Here is a 26961-nt window from a genome sequence, read left to right as displayed (position 1 = left end):
AAGCATGTGGGGCTTGAGGCTCAGGCTATCTCAAGGAAGATGAAAGTCATAGATCTGAAAAACTTGTGTAGTCAAACTACCCAAAGCAAACATTAGGGTGTGAACATTTCCAATGACGCTTGTCATTAATGCAAACTGGAGAAGAACAAACGAGACAGCGCTGTCTGCTCAGGTAAAACAGGCCATCATATTCTCTTCTGGGCTCCAAGCTCAGGTCTGCCTGCAGTGAGTGTAAATGTTCCAGGCTCCCTTGCTGCCACCACATACTGGCAGCTAACTCCCGGGCCACCCCACCTGCTAACAGGATTAGCCCGAGCTCCACTTGTTTCAACAAAGTTATCAAGTTTAAAAATACAGCCTCCTGGTGGCTTTTGTAACATCAAAGGATTGGTCCTCAACTTTGACAGGTTAATTAATAGTCAAGTTTTGCACAGAATCCCTTGAGGCTTCCCTGTCTTATTACAGTTAAATATATTTATCGTAGAGATGTTTTTATTAATACTCTGTATTTTATGTGCTGATGATCTGGCCACATGTTCACTCCATGTGAGAATCTAATAGCTTCAAGGTCTAAACAGGTGGTAATGCATGTCTAACTAAATAATGGCACATGGTGCAATATTACATTATCATATTGCATCAAATTAGGCTCAAAGTCTTATGAAATGTGTTGTAGGGTGAGAATTAATGCATGTATAATATTCTGGAGATACAGATGAACTGTAAAACATGTCTGTAATTTCTAAGCGATGTAATATAAATAGGCTACTAAAATCTACCCAGAATTGTGAAGTGAAGAGAATTCATTAGAGGAGTGTATATGCCTCAGTTTGACATGCAGCAATAGCAAATATGATTCTGTGTTATATAGAATATACAGTATAGATATATAACAAAACACAAAAAATAAACACAAAATATTCCCTTTATTTTTTTTCTACCTTAAGACTACACAGGGTCACTGATGTAGCTCTAAGAGGTATCTACATTTGCATTTTATTTACAGCTTACTTTGATGTCTTCATATTTACATGGTCAAAGAGAAGCCTTAAAAACACAGTGTTGAGAACAAACCAAAACTCAAAATGAGTCCAAAACTTTAGAAAAAGATACAGTCTTATGACGCTTATGACGAACAGTTCTCAGTGCAATATTCCACAATGCAAATATCCTTCATTCATATTATGTTGAACATACATATTTTTTTGGAAACAAAACCTCACTGAATCAACCAACAGCAGAAAAAAATTTGTGTACTGTTTGTTTTAACGTTTGTACAGATTGAGACACTCAATCATGCTCCCACAACCCCTACACACATAAACAAGTTCATGTGTTTGATGGAAAAACGATAAGAAAGTCAAGCGTGTGCAGTGGCTTGGCATAGTTCAAAAAGTACCAGAAGTCAACTCAATGACACAATTTCCAAAATAGTCTTGACTTGAGTTTTTCACATGACATTTTCAAATGAGCAGATGTAAATTGTCCTTTGCCGTCCCCATTGAGGAGGACATGGAGATATAGGAGCTAGAATGTGTCCATTTCCAAGGTTGTCTTGTATTGACGACCTTTAGTCTGTAAACGGGAACTAGTACACCTGCAGGTCTAACGCATTTCAGCCAGCCATGGGACCAAGTGGATCCCTATTCTGGAGAGTGAAAGCACTTTCGATGTTGACCTGCGGGCAGCCCTTAGGGCAAAGGCAATTTGTATCTTTCATCTCACCCACAATACAATGCAAAGCCTATCTATCTCAGCAGCCAATATATTAATGTAGTATGTATCACTGACGAGACTGGTTTCTTTAACCATCCTTGTAGTCTCACTTTTTAAAAATATTTTCATCCCAAGCTTTATTTCATTGGACACTGTGGTGAGGAATACTGACTAAAGCTCATTGATAAACAAACACTGCCTTTCATATGCAATTGAGATGAGTAAAAAGTTGTTGGTCTAATTAAAAACACAGTAACTGATTTAACTAAACCACCTTTCATAGTTTATTCCATGTGTTGAAACACCCTTAAGTATTGTTCAAGTACAACAATTAACAATAAAAGGGACAATAGTTCACATTTTTTAAGTTCACATTTGTTATACTGTTAATTCATATAGCTATTTATAAAACAAAACTAAAACGTAATTCAAAACCATTCCTGTAAAATACCCTTTGTTGTGTAATACAGACATTAATCCACAGTATTTTCTTACAGGGTTGGCTCTTCTCTATTTTCATAATCGAGTTGTCTGACCACAGTCAAATAAAAAGGAGCAGAGAACAATTTATTCTGTTTTCATTTTCTTCCTTTGAAAAGAAAAAATGCACACAAAATAAAAAAGTGACCTCATATCCCTTTGTTGGCTTTACCATACAATTTAAGCTTGATTAAGCAGTTTTGCTAATTTTGTAGTTCATAAGGAAGGCCATCAACATGCACAGTCAGGGTGCGCTGAAGCCTTCCAAGCTAAGACCACGGATGAGTATCAAGCCTCCTCTTAAAAAATTACAAGACATCACACAAATGAAGGTGCTTTGACAAGTTGAGCTGGGGTTTTGATGAAGGGCTCTACCGCCAACAGAAATCTCTCTCATTATTTATGGATGACTGGGGCTATGAGGGTTTCAAGTATAAAAAAGAAGTGATTAAAAGAGAAGGAATCTCCTTGGCTGAGGCGCAGAAAAGGCAGAATGGAGCAAGCTTGTGAATAACAATCTGCAAGTCTGGCAGCAGGGTGAGCCAGTGAACATAATGCATTACCAATACTCCTCTTGGGTTCCTTTGAACAGAATCACCAACAGGGACGAGGAAATGGAGTCACAAAAATAAGTCACAGACATCGCAAATTTTCATCCTCTAGCAGCCGCACTTGGAGGGCAAAGACTGTTAAAGAATCTTCAAAAGGAGAAGGACACTCTTCTATTAATACAGTGCAACTGATTGCAACCATGTTTTATTTTCTTTTTCCGTATATTAAAAACCAAGTTGAGCACAGTCAAAGAAAAAGAAAGTGGTCATGTACACAACTGTCTTTGGCAAGAAGTCCCATGTCCTACATCTGAGTCTGTCACTCCAGAGCCTCGTGTTCATGTCACCTTCGGCCCATTTCGCTCTGTCTCATGAAATGAATGTTGTTGACACTGTCTGCCAGCTCAGGGTACTGGTCAACTGAAACCACGTAGTATCCGTCATAGCCCTGCACCTTCCCTGAGCCCAGGAGCTGTTGCTTCTCTCCCTCAGTCCAGGTTCGCGAGCCCTCCTCTCCATCCCTCAGTCTCTGGCGCTCACGTGCCCAAGCCTGGGCGACAGCTCTCTGTCGGGCCAGCTCCAACACACGAGCTTTCTCCTCATCCACACTGCTGCCGTAACGCGTATTCAGACACAGCGCGCCATACTGGAGCTGGATGTCAGTAATGCGCCTAGTCCTGCTATTGAGAACAGTGTTGACCTGAGACACCGTCACATTGACACCGGTTTCTAGTGTGCGGCGGCCCACCGTCATCCCAATGAGGGACAGGTCTCCCTCTACTGAGCCCAGTTTGACAAAATAGTGGGTGTCCACTCCAGCGATAGTGAAGTGGAGGTCTTCAAGATAGAATGCATCGTTCAGAACCGCAGCCATGCGACGCCCGTCCTCGTTGGCTAAGCTGATGATGTCGGTGCCGATGCGACCATCTCGGATAGCAAACTTCACCCCCTTTCCGAAGATGGAGCCGCCAGAGGCAAATTTCTTCTTGTCTTCGGTCTGAGGACATCCGGCACTTTTGGCTCTGTAGATCTGGCCGAAGCGCTCCAGCTTCACAAAGGCCTTCAGCTGCCTCTGAACTTCACACTGAACACCCAGTAAAGACTGCAAAGAAAGAACATTTCTGGTTAGTCACACAAACCCCCAAAGCATACAACATACCCTGAGCAAGAAATGGATTGACACAATATCACTCAATTGTTTGTCTGAAGATGTTCTTCTACAGTACATACTATTTACCAAAACTTCTGATTTCCTCACACCTTGGCTTGAAACCTCTAGTGTAAGTTTCATATCCTCATCCTACTGTGGGGACTAGGCAGTAGTGTCTGCTTGCAGATGCTCCTGATTTTTCCAAAATTGAGATTCATATCGTTTCATAACCACTTCAAACATTTATACACTACAGAGTATAAGCCATTCTTTTTCATGTTAACGCATATGACTGAATGAGGATGATTCCACACCTATTGTAATTTGTTCATGTATTAATGTGATGGAAAAAAACAACTAAAAAATACATGATCTGGATCCCTGTGATACCTGCAGGAAAAAAACAATACAAAACCCTACAAGCAACCAATGCTGTTTTGCTTAAGAACTAGTTTTCTCAAAGTTCTATCGTACATTATTTCCTGGAGGTCTGTTGCAGTGGTCTGGATTTAAAACGCCAATGGTGTCATCACATTCATTTCATGATAAATTGAATCTATTGGAAGGTGTAAAAATAAAAGCTTACATTTGGTATTAAAAATATCCACATTCTTACTTGATTAAAAATCTTCAGTACATTACATATAGAAATAATGATGTAATTCCCTCACATTCCTTATCAATGGCAAACCATCCATGTCAAATCCATGATGCTTTGAAGCTGTGAATGTATCACACATAGTCAAGGTAGGGGCAGAGGTGTTTGTCAGCAAATGCAAATCTCTCTGATCATTTGTGACAGGCATGATATTTTGAAAAAGGGTGAAATTACTGTCTTCTGACAGCCATGCTGTGCCAAATATGAAACAGGAGTCTCTTGGTAACTAGTGTATATATCTCATTCCTTAAGGGATCAAAGCTTTGTATAGATACCATATTCCCTTCAGCCAAAATTAATATTTTGTCCTAATAGTACTTGACAAGAGATACTCCTCAGGAAGAAAAGGGAGATGTTAAAATGAAGAGAGTAATATGAAATGGAAGTTGGCCAACACACAGTGAGACAGCTGCCTGAACGGGTCTGAGCAGCAACAAAAAGGCTCTCAAACTGTGCCTTCTTGCTATCGCCCTAGGTAAGGCTGTGAGCGTCCTGAGGAGTTTTTGTCAACCGGTCACATCCAAAGTCCTCCTGACAGTTTCTAATTCTGTCTTCCTGTGCCCCTGTTAGAGGGTGGCTATAGGCTGCGGTTTTGGGAGGGGATGAGGAGAGTAGTGCAGGCTGCAGTAACTAGCATATCTGGCTGGTCTTTGACATGACATCGCATCAGATCCTGCATGCAGAGGAAACATGTGCGGGGGAAGGGGCAGCTGTGTTGTTGGGCCCCTTGGGAGTGATGGCCTCGGGGGACACTTCACACCATGCCACTCCATGTTTGTTTACCGTACCAACAGTGTGACCCGGTCAGCTGTCCCAGGGGCGGAGGGCGGAAAGGGGAAAATGTCCTCTACTTTACTGAAATACCCTCCCGGGACACTACCAGAGAGGCATCATTCACATAGCATGGGGTGCAATCAGCCTACAGCACAACCCAGAAAGAGAGATCAAGCCCTGTGCAGCACAAACCTCATCTGTCTGGTCCTCCACAGTATTTTTCAATCTGTGTGTGGCTTCAGCAGCATGGCCAAATAGGGGCTTAAATAAAAAGAGATAGAAAGGCAGGCATACTTTTCTCCTGTATAAAATAAAATAAAATAAAATGCCAAGTGTACAGGACATACCACATGTAGTTTTAAAGCTATATTTATGCTTCAAAGAACCCTACATTTAATTAGGCTGGTCTGGCCATCTGCAGTGAGGATCAACATGGCATTAACAAGCCCAGAACACCATTTTTGAAGCAGGAATTCTAGATAAGAATATCATGACTCATACACAGGGTAAAGTCTAATTATCTCAATCTTTCCTTACATATCATTTACAGTACATACTCCCGAGGTGTGCTGAAGGAAGCGCTCCCACACAAGCATGAGTAAAAGCTTCAAATCTAGGCTAACTTTGTTATTTAAAGCCTCAGATTTTTAGAGATGTTAGAGTCTACCATGGGTATTCTTAAGAAGACACTTGAAAGGCTGCATTTCTAGATGGAAAACTAGCTTTCAGTGATATAATTTCTCAAATGGACCTACTTCTATTGAGTGTTTCAGAAAAAAAAGTAAGAATAGACAAACTGAATATATAGCTTAATATATGACTCATATTTCATTTTAACGTCGCTAAAGTCCTTCTATCAAAACTGCCTCCAAGAAATGTATGGTAAAAAAACATATGCAATGCAATATTTTCAGTCGCTGTGGTGGGCTTACCCTCTTTAAAAACCAGAATCTGACCCAAAAGTGAAACACCACACAGAGTGTGATTTACTCAGCAATTAAACATATTAAGTCAGTTTGAAAAAAAAATGATTTCCTGGCATTTGAATGTGTTGATTAAATTATGAGGTCTGAGGTGATGAGAACTGACAGCAGAATTGCAACAGTATGTCTGAAAAAAAGAGTACTGCATTTATTCTTTCTAATCTACAACACTATTCCATCTTATCTACTCTGAACTATTTGACATGGAAATAGCTGGGATGACTTTGGATTCAATTAGATATTTCCTCTATTGCATCTCCTTCGTAGATTGGTACCTTGGGTGAGTTCAGAGCTTCTCTATACAGTGTAAGACACTAGCAGCATGCTTGTGTTAGTCCGAGGGGGCTTTGACAGTAACCCTCCCAGTGTGGTCTATGCTAGATAAGGTCATTACTGGTATTTCTAATGTTATGATTTTGCCTTCGTATATAACCTGTAAAATAACCATGATAAGTGTTTCATTTCCTTTGTAATTGATCAAGGTCTGCTGGAATGTCAAGAGTAATACTGAAATTCCTTTCATGATTTTAAATGCATACACATTAGAATTGGTTATACTGACAGTTAGAATGGATATACAGTATTTATATCCAATATCACAGGCAGAAAAATATCTGAAATTAATGAGGATACAAAATGGAGGACATTGGGACATTGTCTTTGTTTTCAATTTTTTGTTCAAATGCTTTAAATTCCCAGGTATTACAGCATATTTTCAGATCACTGCTTTCTCTGATTACAGTACCTGGATGGTCTGCCGGCTTATTATGGATGGTTGGTCAGATCAGAGGTCACAGATTAAGATAACCTTGTATTTTAACATCCCAGTAGCTTTTAGGCTTTCAAATAGATGAGAACACATTTTTATAACAACAAATGCCAACTGAGTTTAGGTAGCAGCCAGAGTGTCACTTGACATGAATCTGGCCACCTAATGGGTGGCATTCACTAGTCTAGCTGTAACAAAACCCAAGACAACAACAGTGGCCTCTTCAATAATTCAGGTGAGTTGAGGCAACTTAAAAGGGCTGATAAATGCGGGAATCAGAGCATGTCTACTACTTCTCAGACCTTGGCTAAGGGTGTAAGACTGAGATGAAATCAATGGCCAGTGGTGGAGGGAATGGAGAGTGAATTTCCCTAATGGCAGGACAATTACAAGAGCTGTTTAGCCTGACCCCATTCCCCAAGATGAGGACTAGGGGCTGGGATCTGGCTCACTGGGCCGTGTTTTGGCCTGATAGCTGGCAGCTCCTCTGGGAGTCTGGCTACACAGAGCATGTCTATTTGCTAATGATGTCAAAAAGGAGGGGAGCAGAAGTGGAAGAGGGTGATCTGTGGTAAGGTATAAGGTGGAAAAGTTTAGAGTGATTGGTTTACCTTGGTGCTATCCCACTCTTGCGTCTTGATCTGGGTGCGGACTAACTCGTAGGATGGCTCCATGGTGTCTGTGTTTGGTTTGCGATAGCCAGGGATGACATTGTACAGTTGGAAGCCGAAGGTCACCAACCAGCTGTTCACATCTACAGAGAAAGGATCCACACAATCAAACAGTGCCATACATATTCTGTTATCTAAATAGATGCAATCATTTCTGACTGCAGAGAAACCAAACAAAACAATAAGAATTGATTTTTGTATTTTAACCGTTTGACATTCTGCAGTCAAGTGGCTGTCTCCTTGAAATGCTCCTCACTTGGTCTGAGCACTTGATTTGTTTGTGAAAGTGGACAAGCTATAATAAACACTCGAGATGCTGGCAATGATTCATGTCCACTCTTGCAGGTGCCACATTAATGACACACAGCTGGGTCCCAGAAACAGCAAGTGACATCTGAGAGCGTCTGCTGTGCTGATAATTATATACTGTAATTTCTTGTCATTTCAAAGCAGCCGAGACTTCGAGATATTTTGAAGACTCAGCGGGTTCTTCAGCTATAATTCTTTTTCTATAACGAGATGCTGAAAAAGAGGAATGTGACGTGTCCGGGATTCAAATCCATGCAATCATGATAATGTGGTTCATCTAATAGCAGCCACCAGCACTGTGGTTATAGGTGCTACTGCCATCCTCTGTGATAAGTTGTCATTAATTCAGAATATCACAGAGCAGGCTACAAACATGACTGGAAGCGAAGCCTGTTGAATCTGAGCCATTTGTTTCTTGCCCCCTTCAATGTGTTTGTTACGGACAGCAGAATTATTGCTGTGACACTTGGGGGGCAAGTTTGTCAAAGATTGGCATTGCCACATTGTCGTACCTGACAAAGCTTTTTTAAATAAGAATTTGTTTGAGGACAATGAAAAAACCCTGGTAATTTAGTGAAAGGAATGGAAATGTCAGCGCCATCAATCACAACTGAGGCAGACCTACTACAATATATCTAACAGTCTGCTTAGCATTCAAATGCCAGTCAGCCCCTAATGGTGGATGGTGAAGCTGAACGCCTTTCTGTTTGGCAGGTGGTTAAATGGCTTTGTAAAAGACTAGCCTCCACCTATACAAAAAGTGACTATTTTGTCTCTCCGTATTGTCTACAGGTGAATTAATTAAGGATAAAGGGTAAAAAATGCATTATTTCATAGTCACTATAAGATTTATTGATTAAATATAATGCAGAATAACATTGTGAATTAAACAAATCCCCTATTTGTTAATGAAATCTGGCTGAAGCCAATTGGTTTAACCACAGAGTATCCACTGAGTGTCCTTAACAATGTTGTTTTTCTTCCAGCCACAGAGGTTGATACAACCGGCCCTGGCTAAGGTTTCAATGGATCCATTGTGCTCTCCTTCTCCACTGGGGTGCTTTCACTGCCATTTACCTCCTCCCTACCACAAAACAACACAGACTGATGTGATATTTCTAGGAAGGGACCTGAGTGTTCAACAACAGAGGGGCTTTGCCGTTCAGCATTGTTCCCTTTGAGCACTTTCAAAACGATAGCCACTGGGCACACGCACATACACACACACACACGCACGTACACAAACACACACACACGCACACACACGTGCATGCCAGGGCAGAAAAACAACCTCAGTGTCCCAGTGAGGAAGCTCTTAAAAACCCCCATAGCATGCAGCTTTTCAGAGTAATTTTGGCATGGTCTTTTCTTCGATTTGTGGCTTGTTGTTTAAAAACAAACCAAATTTGACAGAGAAACCTGGAAATGAGTATTGTTTGCTGCACTGCAAGCAATAGCAGTTTCACACAAGAACGAGGGTCGAGATATAGGGCCCTCTCCTCCCCACCCCACACGTGTAATTTTAGCACCATAAAAAATGTATATACATTATTGATTGCTCTAGCGGGACTCACTTAACATCTGTCAACAGTGCTATCTATATTCAGTTACATAACTATGGTTTAAGAAGTATATATAGATGTTTTGAGACTTTTTTACACTTTTCTTTTCTTGCTGTGACTCTGGGACACCATTGCAATCAAATGGAATTGCTTTGAACCCAAACTTACTACAGCTGTTGTTCTCTGAGAGGGAGGGTTAGGTAGACAAATATTAGAATAGTATTAGAATAGTATTCTGTAAAGCAAACACACACCTTTGTAAAACATAGGTCTGTTAAAGTAAACATACCGGTCATGTAGCACTTTATCTCTTCATTGTTGCTGAGAGGATTGTTATTCTTGAACATATACAAGTTGAATGGCACGATGTGGTTGCTGTTGAGACGTTTCCAGATGTCATGGTCAGGTGTTGTCCAGCGGCCAGCAAGAACATCATAGTCCCTTCGGCCCATGTGGACCAGTCTGCTGAGAGGCTCATATAGGCCTCCCTGGTAGCCAATTATGAGCTGGAAGCTGGGGTTGGTGTCAAGGTAAACCTCTCCGAATGCCGTGTGGAGCACCTGCTTGATCATGAGGCCTGAGCCACTGAACACAGCCAGAGGGGTGCCTATGTTATCACAGGCCACATAGAACTCATCCCCACTGCTTAGCTCCATGGCGAACAGGTGTCCCTGCAGGTCATAGTAAAGCGAGGCGATCTCGGAGCTAGAGTGGTTGTACATATGGGTGACCCGAGTGGGGCTAGACAAGTCAGCATAGAAGAATTGCAAGTGGTGGCCCATGCTGCTCCTGCTGGACACCCTCCTGCCTAGGCCATCATAACGGTATCGGATGCTCCAACCGCTCACTTTGTTGTACACCTTAACCAGCAGACCGGCTGAGTTGTACTCGAAGTAGTCATTCCCTCGCTGCTTGAGGAAACCATCCTCATCCATCCTGTACTGGACATCTCCCAAGCGAGTAATGCGGTCTCTGATGTCATAGCGTAATGGCGTTAGACGTGCGCTGTTGCCAGGGCTGAGGAGGTGCAAGTTGCCATTCAGGTCATAGCTGTACCTCCACAGAGGCTTGTCGTTGATGGACACCACCTGGAGTTGACCATCAGCATCATACTCATACGTGTACCGTGTGGTGTTGGCATAAGGGCCGACTTTCAGCTCCTTGGCCACCACACGTCCCATATTGTCATACTGCACCATCATCCAGTACATGAGTGAGCGAAAGATTTCATATTGGACCTCCTTCACCCGGCCATAAGCATCAAAATGTTTGGTGTGGGTCATCACTGCAGTGGTGATAATTTGATTTATGTCATAATAGATTACTCCAAATTTGCCAAACTGCTCTGTTTTGCCAGACACATCATCATAGCGATACAAGTCAATTGGTAGCGGTGTTTCATTGATGACAGCCTGCATGCTAGTGACACGGAAACTGTTGTCATAAACATAGTCAAATCTGGCGTTGACCATGCCCTCTTCACTGAATCTGAAAATCTGCCTGTCAATCAGTGGGCCAATCTGACGGTAGCGGATGGTGCAGGTGAAGCCCTCACTCTGCAGGTTGACTGTCTTCAGCATGCCTGCCACTTCGTCATAGGAGAAGCCGATGCGTGTGGTGTCATACAGAATCTCCAGCAGCTTGGCAAGCTTGCCGTATTTGTAGATGACCCTGCGGCCTGTGCCCAGGTAGGTGGTCTGCAGCAACTGGCCTTCCTCACTATAATCCTGGAGCACTGAAGCGTTACCTTCAGGAGGGCGGTAGGTGTTTCTGTAGTAGCCAATGGAGCGGGAGGTCTCCAGGGTCTGCCTTGCCACGTTAGGCATGGTCACAGACGACAGTCGGTCGTTTTTGTCAAATTCAAAGATATACTGCCTTTGGCTATAAAGCAGCAGTACCATGGACTGTAAAGAGAAGAGGAGTATTCTTTCAGTAATTTCAATACAGCATAAGATTTATTACATTTAAGTGTCACTTTCAAGATGTACAACCACTACCACTACCAACTACTACCACTTCCATTTGTGGCCTTCTTAAACCAATAAATTATGTCTTTAAATGAGTTATAAGGCTGTCACAACAGGCTGCTGGCATCTCAGCACTTAGAGGTTTCCGAAAAACTCACTACGGACTATTAACAAGGTGACTGGTTGCCATTATCATATTACATGTCTAAGCCAGAGAATTGCAGCTCTTTACCCTCTCCCCAACAATCTTGCCTTCAATTAGTGAGTAGAAAGTGACATTTCAGTGTTCTTCTCATCAGAGCTATTTCAGGTTGAACATTGCTGTCAGACTACAGTAACAAAGTATAACGTCTGCAGTGCACCAGACAGATTTTAATTACATTTCTGCTGATATCTTTGCTAGAGCCTGATAAAGCAGCGCAAACACTATTGGAGTACAGGTTAACTTTTAACTCCAGTCTAAAATCTCCCATCAAGGGTCTTACACAAATACACCTCCACAGTTTATCTGTACATGTCCCTACCATCTTATGGCAAAAATACACCGGGCACTGACACAGAGCACCACATCTATTGCAGAACAACCATAGCACATAGTGTCCATTATAATCAACTGAAGCTGCTACATTGACCATGGAAGCGTTGCTCACCTACGCAGGTGTCGAACAGCTCATCTCTATTTTTGTGCGGCTGGTCTACTTTTTTTTCTACGTGCGGCTATGTGGCCCTCCAACAAGTAAAAACTACATAGAACTGTGTAAAAAACAAGTACAATCTGTTTGAAAATTATTCAAATAAATACTTAATTGTACCAGAGGCAATACGATGCATTAGTGCAACCTTGTGGTTTTTTTTTTTTTTTACATTACTCATTAAAATAAATCAGTCAAATCAATGTGTATCCGTGATCCTGTAGTTAATTAATTCAGTACCAGTTAATATAGCCTTGGCTTCCAAACCTAGCATAACCAACTGTATTATCACTTGGCAAAACTGAATATGCATGCAATGATGGAGACAGAGTTGGTGAAGCAGGGAGAAAACCCTGCTCTGCCCCACGTTATGTGATGCACTGCATCTGTGCCTGGTGTATTTCAGCTGTTACGGTATATTAACTTTTTTTTTTTATCTTAAAACTGCTCTGTCAGCTACGGAACCAACAATTCGTACCTTCTCAAGGTAAGTGTAGCTCCAGGATTTGCCATCAGCAAATATCTGGGAGGTGATTCTGCCATTCTGGTCATACTCCATGCGTACGGACATGGTACCTCTTTGGATACCTGCCACATGCCCTCCAGGGGAGTAGGTTACATTGACTCCATTCAGACGACTACTCGGTGCCCACAGTGTAGGCCGCCCAGCATGGTCATAGTGGATCCGTAACGTAAACTTCCTGTGGTCATCGTAAACCTTTTCTGTTCTGGTGATTCGATCAAAGTCCAATGACAGCAGGTTTCTGTTATGAACCTATAGGAGAGAAAGCAGGGAGTTAGACACATTTATTTTGACCACAGCGGCTCAAGCAACACAGCATAAACATGTTTGGAAGTTGAAATGATTGAGGGGAATTGGTGCACTGCTCTTCTGAGGTGGAACCTTGTGTGGAGAGCTTTAATCACAAAGTGATTATTTTATATTCTTCTTTTCATTGCTTTTAATTACAACAGATGAGCTGTATCTCAGGACTGCAGGAGCCATTCAAGTGATGAAATTATAAGAATTACCATACTTCTTTGTTTGTGTAAAAATTCAGAGTCTTAGTGGGAGTATGCCTATTCATGCAAGAAACATTAGAGCCACATTGATCATTAAATTCATTTTCCCCGCATTCTGAAAAGAATTACCAAGCACAGATGACTCTCATTTTATTTAGCCATTTCCGTAAATTGGAAAAGATGAGAAAAAAATCAATTCTTCTCCTTTGTGACTCAGAACATTGTTTAAATGACACTTTTTTTCTCCCTCCTTTGAATGCATACAGCAGCACACAGTGACCCTTGGTTTCAGTTTGATCAGAGCAGAAAGACACTGCTCTGAAGAGTGTAATCCTTAAGGCCATGTCCAGGTCAACACAGAGTCGAAGCTGCTGCCAGGCTTTGTCTAAGAAGCAGCTCCGGTGCTGCAACAATAAGGATCAACCAACAGCCCTACCATCATGTTTCTCAGTCAGAGGACTCTGCCTGTAAGCAGAAGCAACAGAGGAATAAGGAATCAAATCAAGATGAGAAAAGGGACTTAGGTTGCAGGTTGAAGCAAATCTCCATACAAACCACTACTTGAAACACCACCTGAGATATTTGAGAAAATGTGGTTGAAGAGGTCTCTTGCTTTAATTAAAACTACCCCCATGATTCTGTATTTTTATCAAGTTTTTTTTCTGATTAAATACACAGCCTTTCTTCAGGTGTGTTATTGGCTTGGTAAAATGCTTGGCAAAGCTTAAAAACATCTTAAGGCAGCCTGGAGAGAAAAGGCTTCTTTCCAGGCACATGCCAGACAGCAGGCCACAGGAGGCTTGCTGAGAAGCCTATTTTTTTCTACCTCACATTGAGAAAAGCATGCTTAGGTCTCTCATCTGTGAAGGGACGATTACACCAGAGGCAATTAATGTCAATGATACCTAATTGAGAGGATTACTTTATACTAAAAGCAACAGATTCACTGAGAGCACAGTTCCATGAAGGTTTGGAACAGCACAAGTAATTTAGGCCCCAAGACTGAGGGAGGCACCCTTCCAGTGGATCTCTCTGGCATAAGAATAAGGACAGGTGGCTTCACATTAGTTATCTTCTGTTTTACCTATAACTACTGGCATAACAAGTGTCAAACTGCACTGTCAAAAGTGAAATTACTACAGCTTTTAGACAGTCGTTTGTTAAACTACATAGATTCTTAAAGATAAGTGACTGGAAATCCTAGACTGAGACTCCTGCTCTGGCATTTCATGAAACACTGAACACAGTTCAGACTCTTTCATAGGCAGCATGGTGCCTGTCCAAAAAGATTGTATTGAGGAAATAAGGTTTGAGACAGAGAGAAAGTTCCTCATGTCAGAATGTGGTTTGCCAGAGACTCAACAGGGTAAAAAAAAAAAAAAACCTGTTACAGCAGAGATCCCACAATCCCGAGAGAATGGAAACCCACTCAAGAGGAATTATTTTAAATTGGACATCACCTGTAAGAGGAAAATCCCAAGGACAGATGTGTGGATACAGAAAAGACAGGTATAGTACATTAGACCTACAGTGTTACACTCTAAATTGTCCTCAACATAACACATTACAGCTACATTTGATCTTTCAATCAATATCAATGACTTTCGTGTCAAATGACAATCTCAATCTGTAATTTTTTAGTGATTTTGTCAGTTGTCATGACTAATTCAATAATGACTGTTTTCTTCAACAACATCAGTTATGTTGTTGATGTTATTCACACAAACGAATTCTGTCTTTTTTTTATTTCTGGCTGGTATTTTTTTTGAACAAACAGCCCTACATTATAGATGATAGATACTAGATACTAAAATGCCAATACAGAGATATTAACTTGTCTCTGTTTTTAATTCCAGATTGAAGTGGTTGAAGATCTTTGATATGCTGGAGTGGCAGCCACAAGGGTTCTCCCATTACAGTACGTTTAAACTACTCAATCAAAGAGGAGGGTTTGTTTCCATAGAGAGAAACAGAGTTACTGTGCCTCTGCAACATAAATCATGAACAATGTGGGTGGCAGGGAGGGGTGAAGCCAGAGTGGCATGTGTCTCTGTGGAAGGGGTAAACTGAACACCATCAGTGACACATTTAGCCTTAGGACAAGCAAAAAACACAACACAACAAACATGCGCGCGTAGTTCCACAGTGTAACCAATACAGTCAGAGAAACAAACTGGAACACCGACAACCACAACCCAAACGCTTTTGTTTTCCTCTGTCATCTTTTCCTATTCTCAGCCCCAACAAAGATCTGTGAAGTCAGAGCAACACCGTTGCATCGCTTGCCCCTTTCTCATGCATCCCTCTGTTCTTTACTCAAGATTCTCCCCCCCGCGCGCTACCACACACTCACCCAGCCACCCACGTAATATCACTTGACATGCCACTCAAGGTCGCTCAATGATTCCAGCTCTGTTCATCCCCTCTGTTCTTGCCATTAGGCTGCTCCCATTTCCTATCTCACCCCTGGGGCCATTGTCTGTAACATACATTAGAAGCTTTCACTTCCAAAGGGACAACAGGGCCATTAAATGAACAGCCAATGACAGACAAAGTGGCACCTCCCCATTAGCTGTGTCGCCTTCCAGAGAATGTGGAAGACAACTTAACCAAAGTTGTTATTTGTCTTACAAAGCCAAGAAAAACAAAACCAGCCAATCAATCAGGATAAATTTTTTATCGGTGCTCCCTGTGTTAATACTAATTTCCAATGGGTCATTCCAGATGCTTTTTGGTCAAACACTGGGTCTTTATTCCATTATGAAAACTGACCTGTTGATATTCTGTCTGTAACTGTGTCATCTTTGCACGCTTGGCCTACACACACAGATTGATTTATTCTTATTAGCTCTCTGAAATTAAATTCCAATTATTCAGTCTCACTGAAATGAACGAGGAGGTTAGTTTTTTGACAATGCACCAATATTGATGTTGATCAGAACACAGGTCTCCAATACAGTCTTTTAGTAAACAGAGCTGCTATCTGCTAGCCTACACCTCACACCCAGGAATGAAGAAGTCCTTCGGTCAAGGCTAAATTGCAGAGTGAGTGCAGTCTTTAAAAGGAGGTAGCAGAAATCCAATTCCATTTTTAGAGAGATAGACATTTTCCTCTCTCCCATCTATCCTTAAACAGTCACCTTGTGGCCCTTTTTAAGTGTGTCACAAGTCACTTTTAGCGAAACGGGATGCTTACCCTTAATCTGCGTCCATACACAGTGACCTGTCCACGAGCCTGCTCCTTCCTCTGTCTCCACTCCACCAGGTTAAGGCCGTTGTCTGTGGCCAGGGTGACATTTCTCTTGCTGACTGTGGGGTTGACTGTGCCAGCCAGAAGGTGGGGCTCGGTGTGCAGGGACACCTCCATGCCATTGGCCAACACTAGGCGCAGTGAGCCATCCAGACCAATGAAGTAGCTGTTCCGAACTTGATCTGAGGATGTAGAGGGGTCATAGGGGAAAAAGATAATGATTAGGGTTAGAAGGGGAGAAATAATCTGAGCTTCTTGTAGCTGATGTAAGAGGAGTTAATTTAATATTCATCTCGGTGAGACACAAACATAATGACCTAAAATGGCTGCTCAGCAAAAAGAAAGCCTTTAGCAGCAGTATTTAACTGAAACCCTGCGATAATGTTGGGTCTGTGACAACAAAGATCAATAGTGAGAGGTTTCACAGCACCAGTAAAGTAAAGTTTTACAGCTATTGCAGCAGCCTGGAGGATATGGGGGAATGAAAACTATCAAAGCTTCTAACTTGCCTGTAGCCATAGAGAAGGCAGAGTGAAACACACACGGATAAACACACACACACACACACACACAAATTCTAAATGGATAAATCTGAGCCTGTCTCTAGGTGATGACAGCCTGTGTTCCAGATCCAGACCAGTGACTAATGTTTCCACCGAGCATCTCATGTACATTCATCAGAGAATGCCTCCTTCTCGCCTCCTGTCAGTAGACTGACAGGGACCAGGATGAATATTATTCTCATTATGAACAGTGGAAAATTAATGGCTTGTCAAACACTACATTAATTAGTTGACTTCATTTAACGGGGAAAAAATTAACACATACCCTGTAATTTCCTTGTGTTGACATGTCAGGTTAAAGTGGCTGTGAGGCTTTCGTTATTTTGCATAGGAAGCAACAGTAAACATCAAGTGAGAATACAGAGTTTTGTATCGTTTTCTTTCTGTTTTGCTGCTGACATAAGAGAAATGGGCAGAGGAGGCAGGGCTGACCTTGCACTGGCCCTTACCTCTCTCCATCATACAGACACTTCAGGGGTTGACCAAAGGCCTCTAGGGCAGACACTACCAAAAGGAAGCCTGCATGGCTAGATGAAGCTGGAAACTGCTGAATTGGGGAGTTCATGCTAATGCATGCATGCATACAGTCCAGCAGAGGAGGGATCTGCCCTGCAATGCCATTTAAGGAGGCTGTAGTCTGCCTACTAGACAAACAATGGAACAGTATACCTGATCATCACACTATGGCTCAACATTTTCTGTTAACAATTACAATTTAAATATTTTTGATGAAGAATACAAAACTAAATTAGTTATTTAATACAGGGCAAAATTTCCTGCGTTACCCAGTCAAATGGGCAGATGGGATTCCACTCAGTGAAACTTCCCGGAATAAATAAAGGTAAAAAACGCCCAAACAAACAACTATCAATTAAGTTAGTAACTACAATATGCATACGGTGGTGATAGAAAAATCCATGTATTAGTTAAGTAGGTATGGTCATATGTATGTATATATTTGGCGACAGGGTCTTGAGGGGAACACTATGATAGTCAAATGGACATCATGGTCATCATGTGGAAGGGAGAGCTCTGTAAAGCCTTGTCTAGGTCTGTTAGAAGGAATCTGTAAACAACTAAAGGTGCCTCCCAAGGGCATCGAGGCCGTCAATATATACCAATGACTTTCCTTTGTTTTTTCAGAATTCTCCACGGAGACTCTGCGTACTCTCCGTGTCTGTTGCTTGTGTTTGAATTAAAGAGACGCTTGACTTCAACCAACCTCAGTCTATTTGATAATTTTATCTTTCAGGTGGTTAATATGTACAAATCCAATATGATTGTACTAATACTTGTATATCTATGCAACTATTTACATGTCAACTCAAATATATTTAAATTTAACATTTGTATGTTTGGTACCTTTGTATGTTATCTTTTTCATTATCTAATGACTGATGAATCAATACCTGATTGGAGTTGCTACCTGAATACTAACTGCAGTTTCAAAGACAATAACAATTCAGTCAGCCCACTCAGGTGGAATAGATCATTATGTAAATGTAGAATATGTACAGTATTAATGTTTGGCATCTAGGCTCTGATCTCGTCATCCCCCACAAGGAAACATTCAAATACAGCATAGCAGGGAGTGGGGAGCCATAATTTTAACTCTGGCCTCAGGGGAAGGTAGACCTAGAGCCTACAGGTGGATGCTGGGGTGGGGATGGGGCTTTTGAAATGCTACATGAACAGCGGCAGCAGAGGCACACAACCATGATTAAGAGGGTGCTTTGGATATACAATACCAGTCAAACGTTTGGACACACCTTCCCATTCACTTGAATGAGAAAGTGTGTCCAGACTTTTGACAGGTATTGTATGTTGCAGTGGGAGGAATATGCCATGTGCATGAAGTGGTGACTTGAGCAGAACTGCCTGAACAGGCTTTGCTTCATTAAAGCTTCCTCAAATCTGTCTTTAATGTTTTGAATCATGAAGTTATCAATTTCACATAATGGCAACAACATAAGTAACAACCCTGAGGAGTGTTGAGGTTCACCCAGAAAAGGACAAACACACAACCAGATGACCAGAGAGGAATCTTGAAGGCAGTGCATTCATGTGTAATGTGATCACCCAGTTGCAAGCTTACAAAGAAGACAATAGTGAATTAATTAACAGCAGAGTTCCTGGCGCCACTCTCCTTGCGAGCAGATGCCTGAGACAAGGTCAAAACATGGAGGTGACCAGTCCACTGAGCAACAGAAAAGAAACCAGAAACCAGAGCTAGTCATCTTTTATTTCAGACACATTTAGCCATGAGTCAGTAGGGACAGAAGGTGGATGACACATTAAAATCTAAATCAAATGTGAGAGAGTGGGAGGGTATGGGAGGGGCAGTCTTTTAAAAAATTGAAGTAGGTCTGGAAAGTTCAAAGCTATCAACAGGTAATCGATAAAGTGGTCAGGCACAAAACAGGACATCAGATTGCCTAAGTGTGTAAGACAAATCCGGTGGACTGAGCCACATCATCAGTCTGCCCTCTGTCTGCATCTCTCTGGCTAAATTTTGTAAACCTGGAGGATATTGCATGGGTCACCACCACTGTGTTTTATGAATTGTGTGATATGACAGAAAATCAATATATGTTTCCATTCTGGTAAATGGAAGGTGCACTACACAGTTTACTAAAAAACAAAGGAGCAACAAATGTTACTGTGAGTAAGCTATGGACAGTAATCGCTTAATTTAAGGGTTAGCCCCCTGCCCCCCCCCCTCACCCCCCCAAAAGTCTAATTTACCCCGAGAGACAGCCACTCACATTTAGTTGTGGTTTTATTTACCCAGGTTTTGACATATCTGCCCCTGAAACCTCAGCCTCCGTCTCAGTAAAATGGAGGTGTCTGTACAGTTCAAAGCGCTGAAAAATGACATTTAAAAAATTCAGCACCTATATTTATGTCCAGAAACGAAGTTCTGGTTGTTCTGAATAATCCACATACATCATTCTAAATAGTCCCACTTAAAACTGTTGGTTAGCCCATATAGTGATGGCCCTGCATTAGTATTGTCTGCTTCCCTACCTAACACCAATTGGTCTTAGGGGACCCACGGAGCTAGGAGCATACAAAACCCTTAACCATGATAAAGTGGGGATTCTAATCTTGTTTAACTTTCACACTTGGTATTGTACATGTACAATACACAGGCATTCGAATGGTACATTGGCAGCAAAAATCTGTACATATGGAAATCCCTGAGGCGAGGTCATATCAAAATATTTAAGAATCCCTTCTACAAATTACATACCCAATCAAATAAGTGTGCATAATACAGTGCAGGAAGAACCACTTTAGGATATTTCGAGTATCTGATCATAACTAAAATAATACCAGAAACAGAAAGGTTTTGTTGATGAAGTGAACTTGAGGTTTTGGCACTTTCATGGACAAAAAAATACCTTAAAAATCACCTGCTCCACTAGTGAGCTATAAGACACTCACCCTGCATGAGTGTGTAGAAGGTGCCAGAGGCTGACAGGTTGGTGGTGACGGTGATATCCTCTTTGTTGGAGCCCTCTGTCTGGATACGGACTGAGCTGTCGGCATCTGTACGGTAGCTGCTCACTCGGCCCGTGGGGTAAGTGACGTTAGTCAGACGCCCATAACTGTCATACCTACAAAGAAACACATTGATGTGAGCCAAAGAAGGCAAAGAGGGGCATGTCATCTGAAACTGTGTATAAACAGTTTCACCACACCAGAATCATAAACAGTGCTGAGGCATAAAAAAATGACTGAGTCTTGTTGAGATTTGTTAAATCACAAGGAAGGAATCATACAATTATAAATGCAGGTCAGGTATGCATAAATGCATGTAGCCACATAAATGTGACTAATGAGTTACTCTGTCATCTTGGATTTACTGTGAATATGAGTTATTGTCTAGGATAAATTGTTCTAGTGGTAATTACAAGTAGGAATTGGGAGTTTTTGTTAGAGTCCGATATTTCCCTCTTGGTATCACAAATTGTGGAAATGTGTCAACACTGGCAGTAAACACAGCAGCAAATCCATCAATGTTGGCAGCCTGAGGTAATAAAACTCAAACCTATCAGCTTTAATCACTGAAATACAATCAACACAACTTCTAAAAAGTATGCAATGTCTGCTGCAATTTGCTTTTTATGAATATAAAGCGGGTGCACGAACAAGTTCACCAAGTTTGGACTTTTCTAACTCTTCAAATAGGATGTGAGTGTCCATTAATATAAATGCCATTCAGTTTGTGAGTAACTTTCAGAGAAGGAAATCATGCAATAGAAAAAAAACAAAAAAAAAACCAAACTCAAAACAAAACTCAGCTATTTACAAGGAAAAACTGTCACGGCCAAGGTGTGAGAGCACACACCTTTTCCCATTTGGAAAACTGCTTATTAGCTTAAAAGATTAGTGTTATCACCTAATCTCATTATACAGTCTATGAAATAGGAGCACTGAGGTGCGACTCCTTGGAGAGATGCAGCATCTCTCTAGCCTACAAATCAGTCAGTTCATCACATACAGGAACATGAGTGGCCAGATTGTTTCATTTCGCTCTGAGAGCACATCAGCATAGAACAATTTGAAATCTTTCAGATTGCCAGTGTTCCAGAATGGGAGTGAGTGAACGGTACATTACTTAGAAAGAAGACTTTTATCTGCACACTGAATACAGATTGGAAAGCCCTCTTCGGTGTTGCTGCCTGCCATAATAAAGCCTCTAATAAATGAGATGCCGGGTGCTGGTTTACGGATATTTCCTCTGTGCTGCCATCTCAAATATCCAATATGGAAAAGAAGAGAGGGAGAGGAATCATCTCCAAGAGATAAATGTTATCTGATCTCAACTGTACTAGGGACTGAGATTCATAGATGCATTTCATCCCAAGTATTCTACTTCAGGAAATACTAAATAGCAGAGTAATTTATATCTAAAGCATTTGATTTCTTTTGATACTACTCACATTTTATCTGTGTTAATCATAGATTCAAAGTTTTTGCAGGGAAAGCACATTCTACCGCTACCACCTTATCTGCACTGTACCACTTTTAACTGTTCAATTCATTAGGCAAGGACAGTGTTCCTGTTTGCCTTCACCTCTGCACAAAGGAGTCCAAGACAAGACAGAAGTCTCATTCTACAGCAACGTTGCATGCCCCAGCTTGATCACTGACCCAGACTCTCTCTGTCTCAATTAGGGCCTTGAGCTAAAGCCATTCCTCGGGCTTCAACACTGAGCTCTAATGGCTCTGGCCTGCTTCAACTCAGCTGTCTATTAGCTTGCTTTCCCTGAACAAGAGGGGTATTTGGGGGAAGGGTGCTCAGCAGAAGGAAAGGACTGCTTTCCCCCCCTGGATGGCCACAAGTCTATTCAGATTGCATCACCTCTGTGTCACATGCTAGCTCTATGACCTTTCACGCTGGGGCCCAATAATAGGCTGGACACTTCATATCAGTGTCCCTTCCAGCATACCTAATCTTTAATCTCAGTAGTCTTCTGAATTATTCTCATATTATCACTTCCTCTTGCTGCCTGAGAATTTCAGAACACATCTGACTGATGACTGTGAAGACAATAACATAAGGGCAACAGCAAAGTGATTGCTTTAAGTTCATTAACAGTTGTTTTACATGATTTAGCTGTTATTATTGATGTATTAAATCAACTTGAGAACAGTTGCTTGAACCCAGTGGCTAAAACACATTTGTTACTATACAGAAAAGCCTTCCTGCTCTATTAATTGGAGGCTTAGAGAACAATTAGGCATCCTTCGGAATGCTACATGATTTAATAGATTTACAGTAACCCTTAAGCGTAAGCACTTATCATTACAACAAAAACATTAGGAGGTCAGCAGAGCATCTGCCTATACAGTAAATGTCGGAGCAGTTGAGGTTGCCACGGGTTACAACAGAAAGGCTGTGTAGCAAATGTCTTTTGTTCTCCAGTACACATTAATTAATATGGTTAAAATGTTTAGCAGTGCATTTTGGTGAACAGAGATAAATGGAGATTCCTTTTCAATTCTGATGGTAGCAAATTATGGTTTGGACCCTCAGGTGGTGAAGTGACCTTCAAAGCTAATTATTCAAGAAAAACGAACACTCGTTATTGGGTTTAAATGAAACATCGATGATCTGACTTGCTTGCAGGTAAACATGAAGTTGTTTAATTTGCAAATGAGAAACTGGAAACGGAACAATTGCTTTTCTTAATTGTATCCTTAGTGTATGTCCAAATATATAATCACGTTTTAAAAACAGACAGACAGTAATTTGTACACTCTGTCGACATGCATGTTTTAAGAGGAAATTAACAAGTCCAAACTGCCCACTCATTTGCATTTTGTTGTGTTAGTAGGTAACAATGTATCTTTAACATGCCACGATAAATGGTAGGAAACTGGCATCTGGCTATTTATGTATTGCAGGCTTAAACAAATGTGTATTTTCATACTTCATCTACATCTACATCAATAACAACTACATCGCCTTGGTGTTCACTGAACATCAATTTGATTATTTTATATGTTTGCACACATTGTCTCTCTCAAGCTGATGGATGTGCTAGTAAAGAATTACCCACTTCTAGAATACTTTTTGCACATTTCACAGTATTCTTATCTCTTTAATCCATCCATCTATCCATCCATTCATTTTCTGCCGCTTATACAGGACTGGGTCACGGTGCCATCTGACTGAGTAAGAAATCCCAGACAGCCTTCACCCCGGCGACGCCCTCCAGCTCCTCCTGGGGGATCCCAAGGCGTTCCCAGGCCAAAAGAGATATGTAGTCCCTCCAGCGCGTTCTGGCAATTGGACGTGCCTGGAACACCTCCAGACCCTTACTTCTTTTAGATTAGCTTAATTGTTATATTTGATTTTTACAAAACCAGGGTAAGTTTTTGTGTAATCAAATGTGCAAATACAGAAATTGGTTACTCCAAAAACCCAGTTATACAATAGATACAAAGATACAATCTTGTTTCAGCCTTGAAACAAGTAACTGTTATGAAAAAATAAATGTGTAATGTCAACATCTTGAAGATGCCACACTTATTTTATGTGTTCGGAAGCATAGTTCCATTGTTTGTATTTCATCTTACAAAAGCCCTTTGTGTCACTGACGCTATACTATCTCTGTCTTTTCATTACATAATAGGGAAGAGTATTCTCAAACCTAATAATGACAGCTGCCATTTTACAGAAAGTCAAAGAGAGATAATTCAGAATTCAAACCACCCACAGGATTCGTTGAAGCCGTGGGCAATTCACCCTACCTTGAGAAATCCCTCTGCATGGCTGCAGTAGTGCCATTTTCACTGCATTGTTTTTTTCAGTACAACCATCTCAGATGACAACCAAATCAAAAACAGGTGATAAATGTCTGATCAGATAAATCAGAGCATCTGATTATGTGTCAGTGTTATATTCCTCCAGCGAGGTATAACAGATGTCTGACCAGCCAATCTGCTTAATCACACTTTTTGGAATGACTTCCAGTTAGCACAATATCCCTTGGTACAGTATATTAAGCTAAGGGACAGATTGCTTCATAGAAGTCACAAGAACATGAAATCCTAAGCTCAAATGCTGCAGCATGTGGGAGTGTTTTCAATTGTTTCCTCACAATGTGTGGTTTGCCTGAATCAATTACCACCTCTGGCTATTCTATTATGCTTATATTGCCAAGCCTTGTCACAGTCCTACGGGTAAAATGAGCTTGCCAGCAGATATATGTTGTTCCTGTAGTAAACGACTCCAAACATGCAATGGTCTGTAGTCTGTCACTACAAGCAAGGGTGCAGATGAGTAACATATCATCCAGTAATCCTATTTGGTATGATAACAGCAAATAGGATTATACCCATACTTCCACAGGTCTTGTATTCTGAGTGACATAGACATCGAGACATAAGAAGGTAGATCATATGCCAAAATACCAAACTCAGATGTCAAAGAGCTCTTGAACTCTCATAATGCCCTTAACATTCACTCACTAAAGCACCATAGCATTTGGCAAATAAATAGCTTCCAGTTCAGCTATTCCAGAAATTACTTTGTGCAAACTGTGTACTGGATTTAAGAGATTTAACAGATCTATTTAGTTGCTCTTTGGGGTGAAGCAGTAATCTATAATCAGCTCAACTGGCACAGACAGCATCAGACAGACAGACTCTGTTTAAGAATTATAATTATACATATTGCATAGAATACAAGAGGTGTTTTGCAAATGTTTCTGAAAGGGGAACTCAGCCAATTTTACACATCAAATTCTGTTTACAGGTCTTGGGGAGTGATACTGCATGTGAAAAAAGCTGTATAAGGCCTTTTTGTGGTTCCTGAGGGAAGTCTGATAAATTGTCTTAAGTGATTTCACTGGACACAACATCTGTTGGAGCTGAAGACTGCAAGACTAAGTTTGAAAATTAAAAACATCTGAGTATGTGGAGTAAGGTAACCAGACCTGCATAGCCTGCTGATATCCTGATATCTGCTTGAAGCTAGCGGCTCAAGGCTGCATTAGCAGATACTAGCATAAAATACCTGAATCTCTGACTGAACTGTAAATCGTCGAGTTCCATTGTGTGTAATATAGCCGCCAGGTTTTGACAAGGAAGAAGAATGTGTGGAATAAAAAAGACAATCTCTAGTTCTGCCACATCAATTTCTATCCTTTTTTTAACTGTCCATTGCTAATCACACAATGTTATGGGAGTGCAATGCTTTATCAGTGGAATACTCTTTTAATATTACTTACTCATAGAAGGTTGTCCATCCATTTTCATTCGTCTTAGTTGCTAGAAGTCCTGAGCTTCCATGGTAGGTCATTACAGCCTGTTCTTGACCCTGAGCAGCGACAGATTTTAGGGCATTGTTGGTACCAATGGTGAACCAGAATGTCTGTCCATCAGGAACCATCAGCCACAGAGGCATTCCTGTGGTGTCTCGTCTGATGGTCACTATGTTTTTGTTCTTATCAGTAATGCTGCTCAGATCTCCTGCTCCTGTGTAGGTCAGATTGTAGAGGTGGTCTCCTGTAGTCAGACTTTGAGTGAAAATGTGGCTGCCGTTGGAGTCAAATAGATAGAGTTCATCATTAATGGGAGAGGATACCTCATACATGCTGAGGGGATTCAGATAGGGCTTGTTTTTACGCACATAGCGGATACGAATGTTGCCCAGATCCGCAATATAAAGCTCTCCATCTGGGCACACTGCCAAGGAAGAGGGTGCATTCAGCTTAGCATCCTTGGCATAGCCTTCATCTCCAGAGTAACAATCACAGTTAGCATCATTCTTGCAGTCACAGCCGCTAGGTGCCCCTGCAACCAGAGAGATCTCTCCATTGGTGGACACCTGTCGTACTCTGTTTATTTTCTTTTCATCTGACTCAGCGATGTACAAAATGCCATTATGGGACACAGCTAGGGCATTGGCAGACTCCAGGGTGGCATGGATGGCCACTTTGCTCATGAGGAAATGGTCAATTCCAGGCACTTGGCAGTGCATGGGCCGGCCAGCTACAATACGGACTTGGTGATTTTCTGAGATCTGGAGTACTACGTTGTTGTCCAGGACATACAGGGAGTTGTCCATGGGACTCACTGCCAGGTCTGTGGGCCACTCAAGACGCACCTAAGAGGGAAAAACACACCAAAAATATCAGCTTCAGGTCACAAAAAACAAACCAAACTCTTATTGATCCACAAATTTTCCACTTTATCAGAGGGAAACAATCCCTCAAGGGAAGAATCATTGAAAACCACTTACAAAAAAGATAGGCTGCTGTGAAAAAAAGCTGGACTATCTCATAGCTTACGCTGGGAGGAAACACATATTTTTAAACGATTTAT

The 26961-nt window shown here is 41.3% G+C and overlaps 1 protein-coding gene across 7 annotated transcripts in view; it reads right to left on the bottom strand.

The window, feature by feature from the left end:
- Positions 1–907: 907 nt before the first annotated feature.
- Positions 908–26961, bottom strand: part of tenm4 (teneurin transmembrane protein 4) — a 158938-nt gene continuing 132884 nt past the window's right edge. For all 7 annotated transcript variants that reach the window (XM_067595260.1, XM_067595261.1, XM_067595262.1 and 4 more), the window contains 7 exons: positions 25866–26743; positions 20566–20738; positions 16502–16737; positions 12761–13057; positions 9913–11527; positions 7693–7835; positions 908–3849 (listed from right to left, as the gene is read on the bottom strand). In XM_067595260.1, coding sequence (XP_067451361.1) covers positions 3091–3849; positions 7693–7835; positions 9913–11527; positions 12761–13057; positions 16502–16737; positions 20566–20738; positions 25866–26743 — 4101 coding nt within the window. In that variant the 3' untranslated portion in view covers positions 908–3090. The remainder of the gene's footprint in view (positions 3850–7692; positions 7836–9912; positions 11528–12760; positions 13058–16501; positions 16738–20565; positions 20739–25865; positions 26744–26961) is intronic.

This window comes from Thunnus thynnus, chromosome 7, assembly GCF_963924715.1.
Source record: "Thunnus thynnus chromosome 7, fThuThy2.1, whole genome shotgun sequence".
Lineage (NCBI taxonomy): Eukaryota > Metazoa > Chordata > Actinopteri > Scombriformes > Scombridae > Thunnus > Thunnus thynnus.
This window is presented reverse-complemented; position numbering and strand designations above follow the sequence as displayed.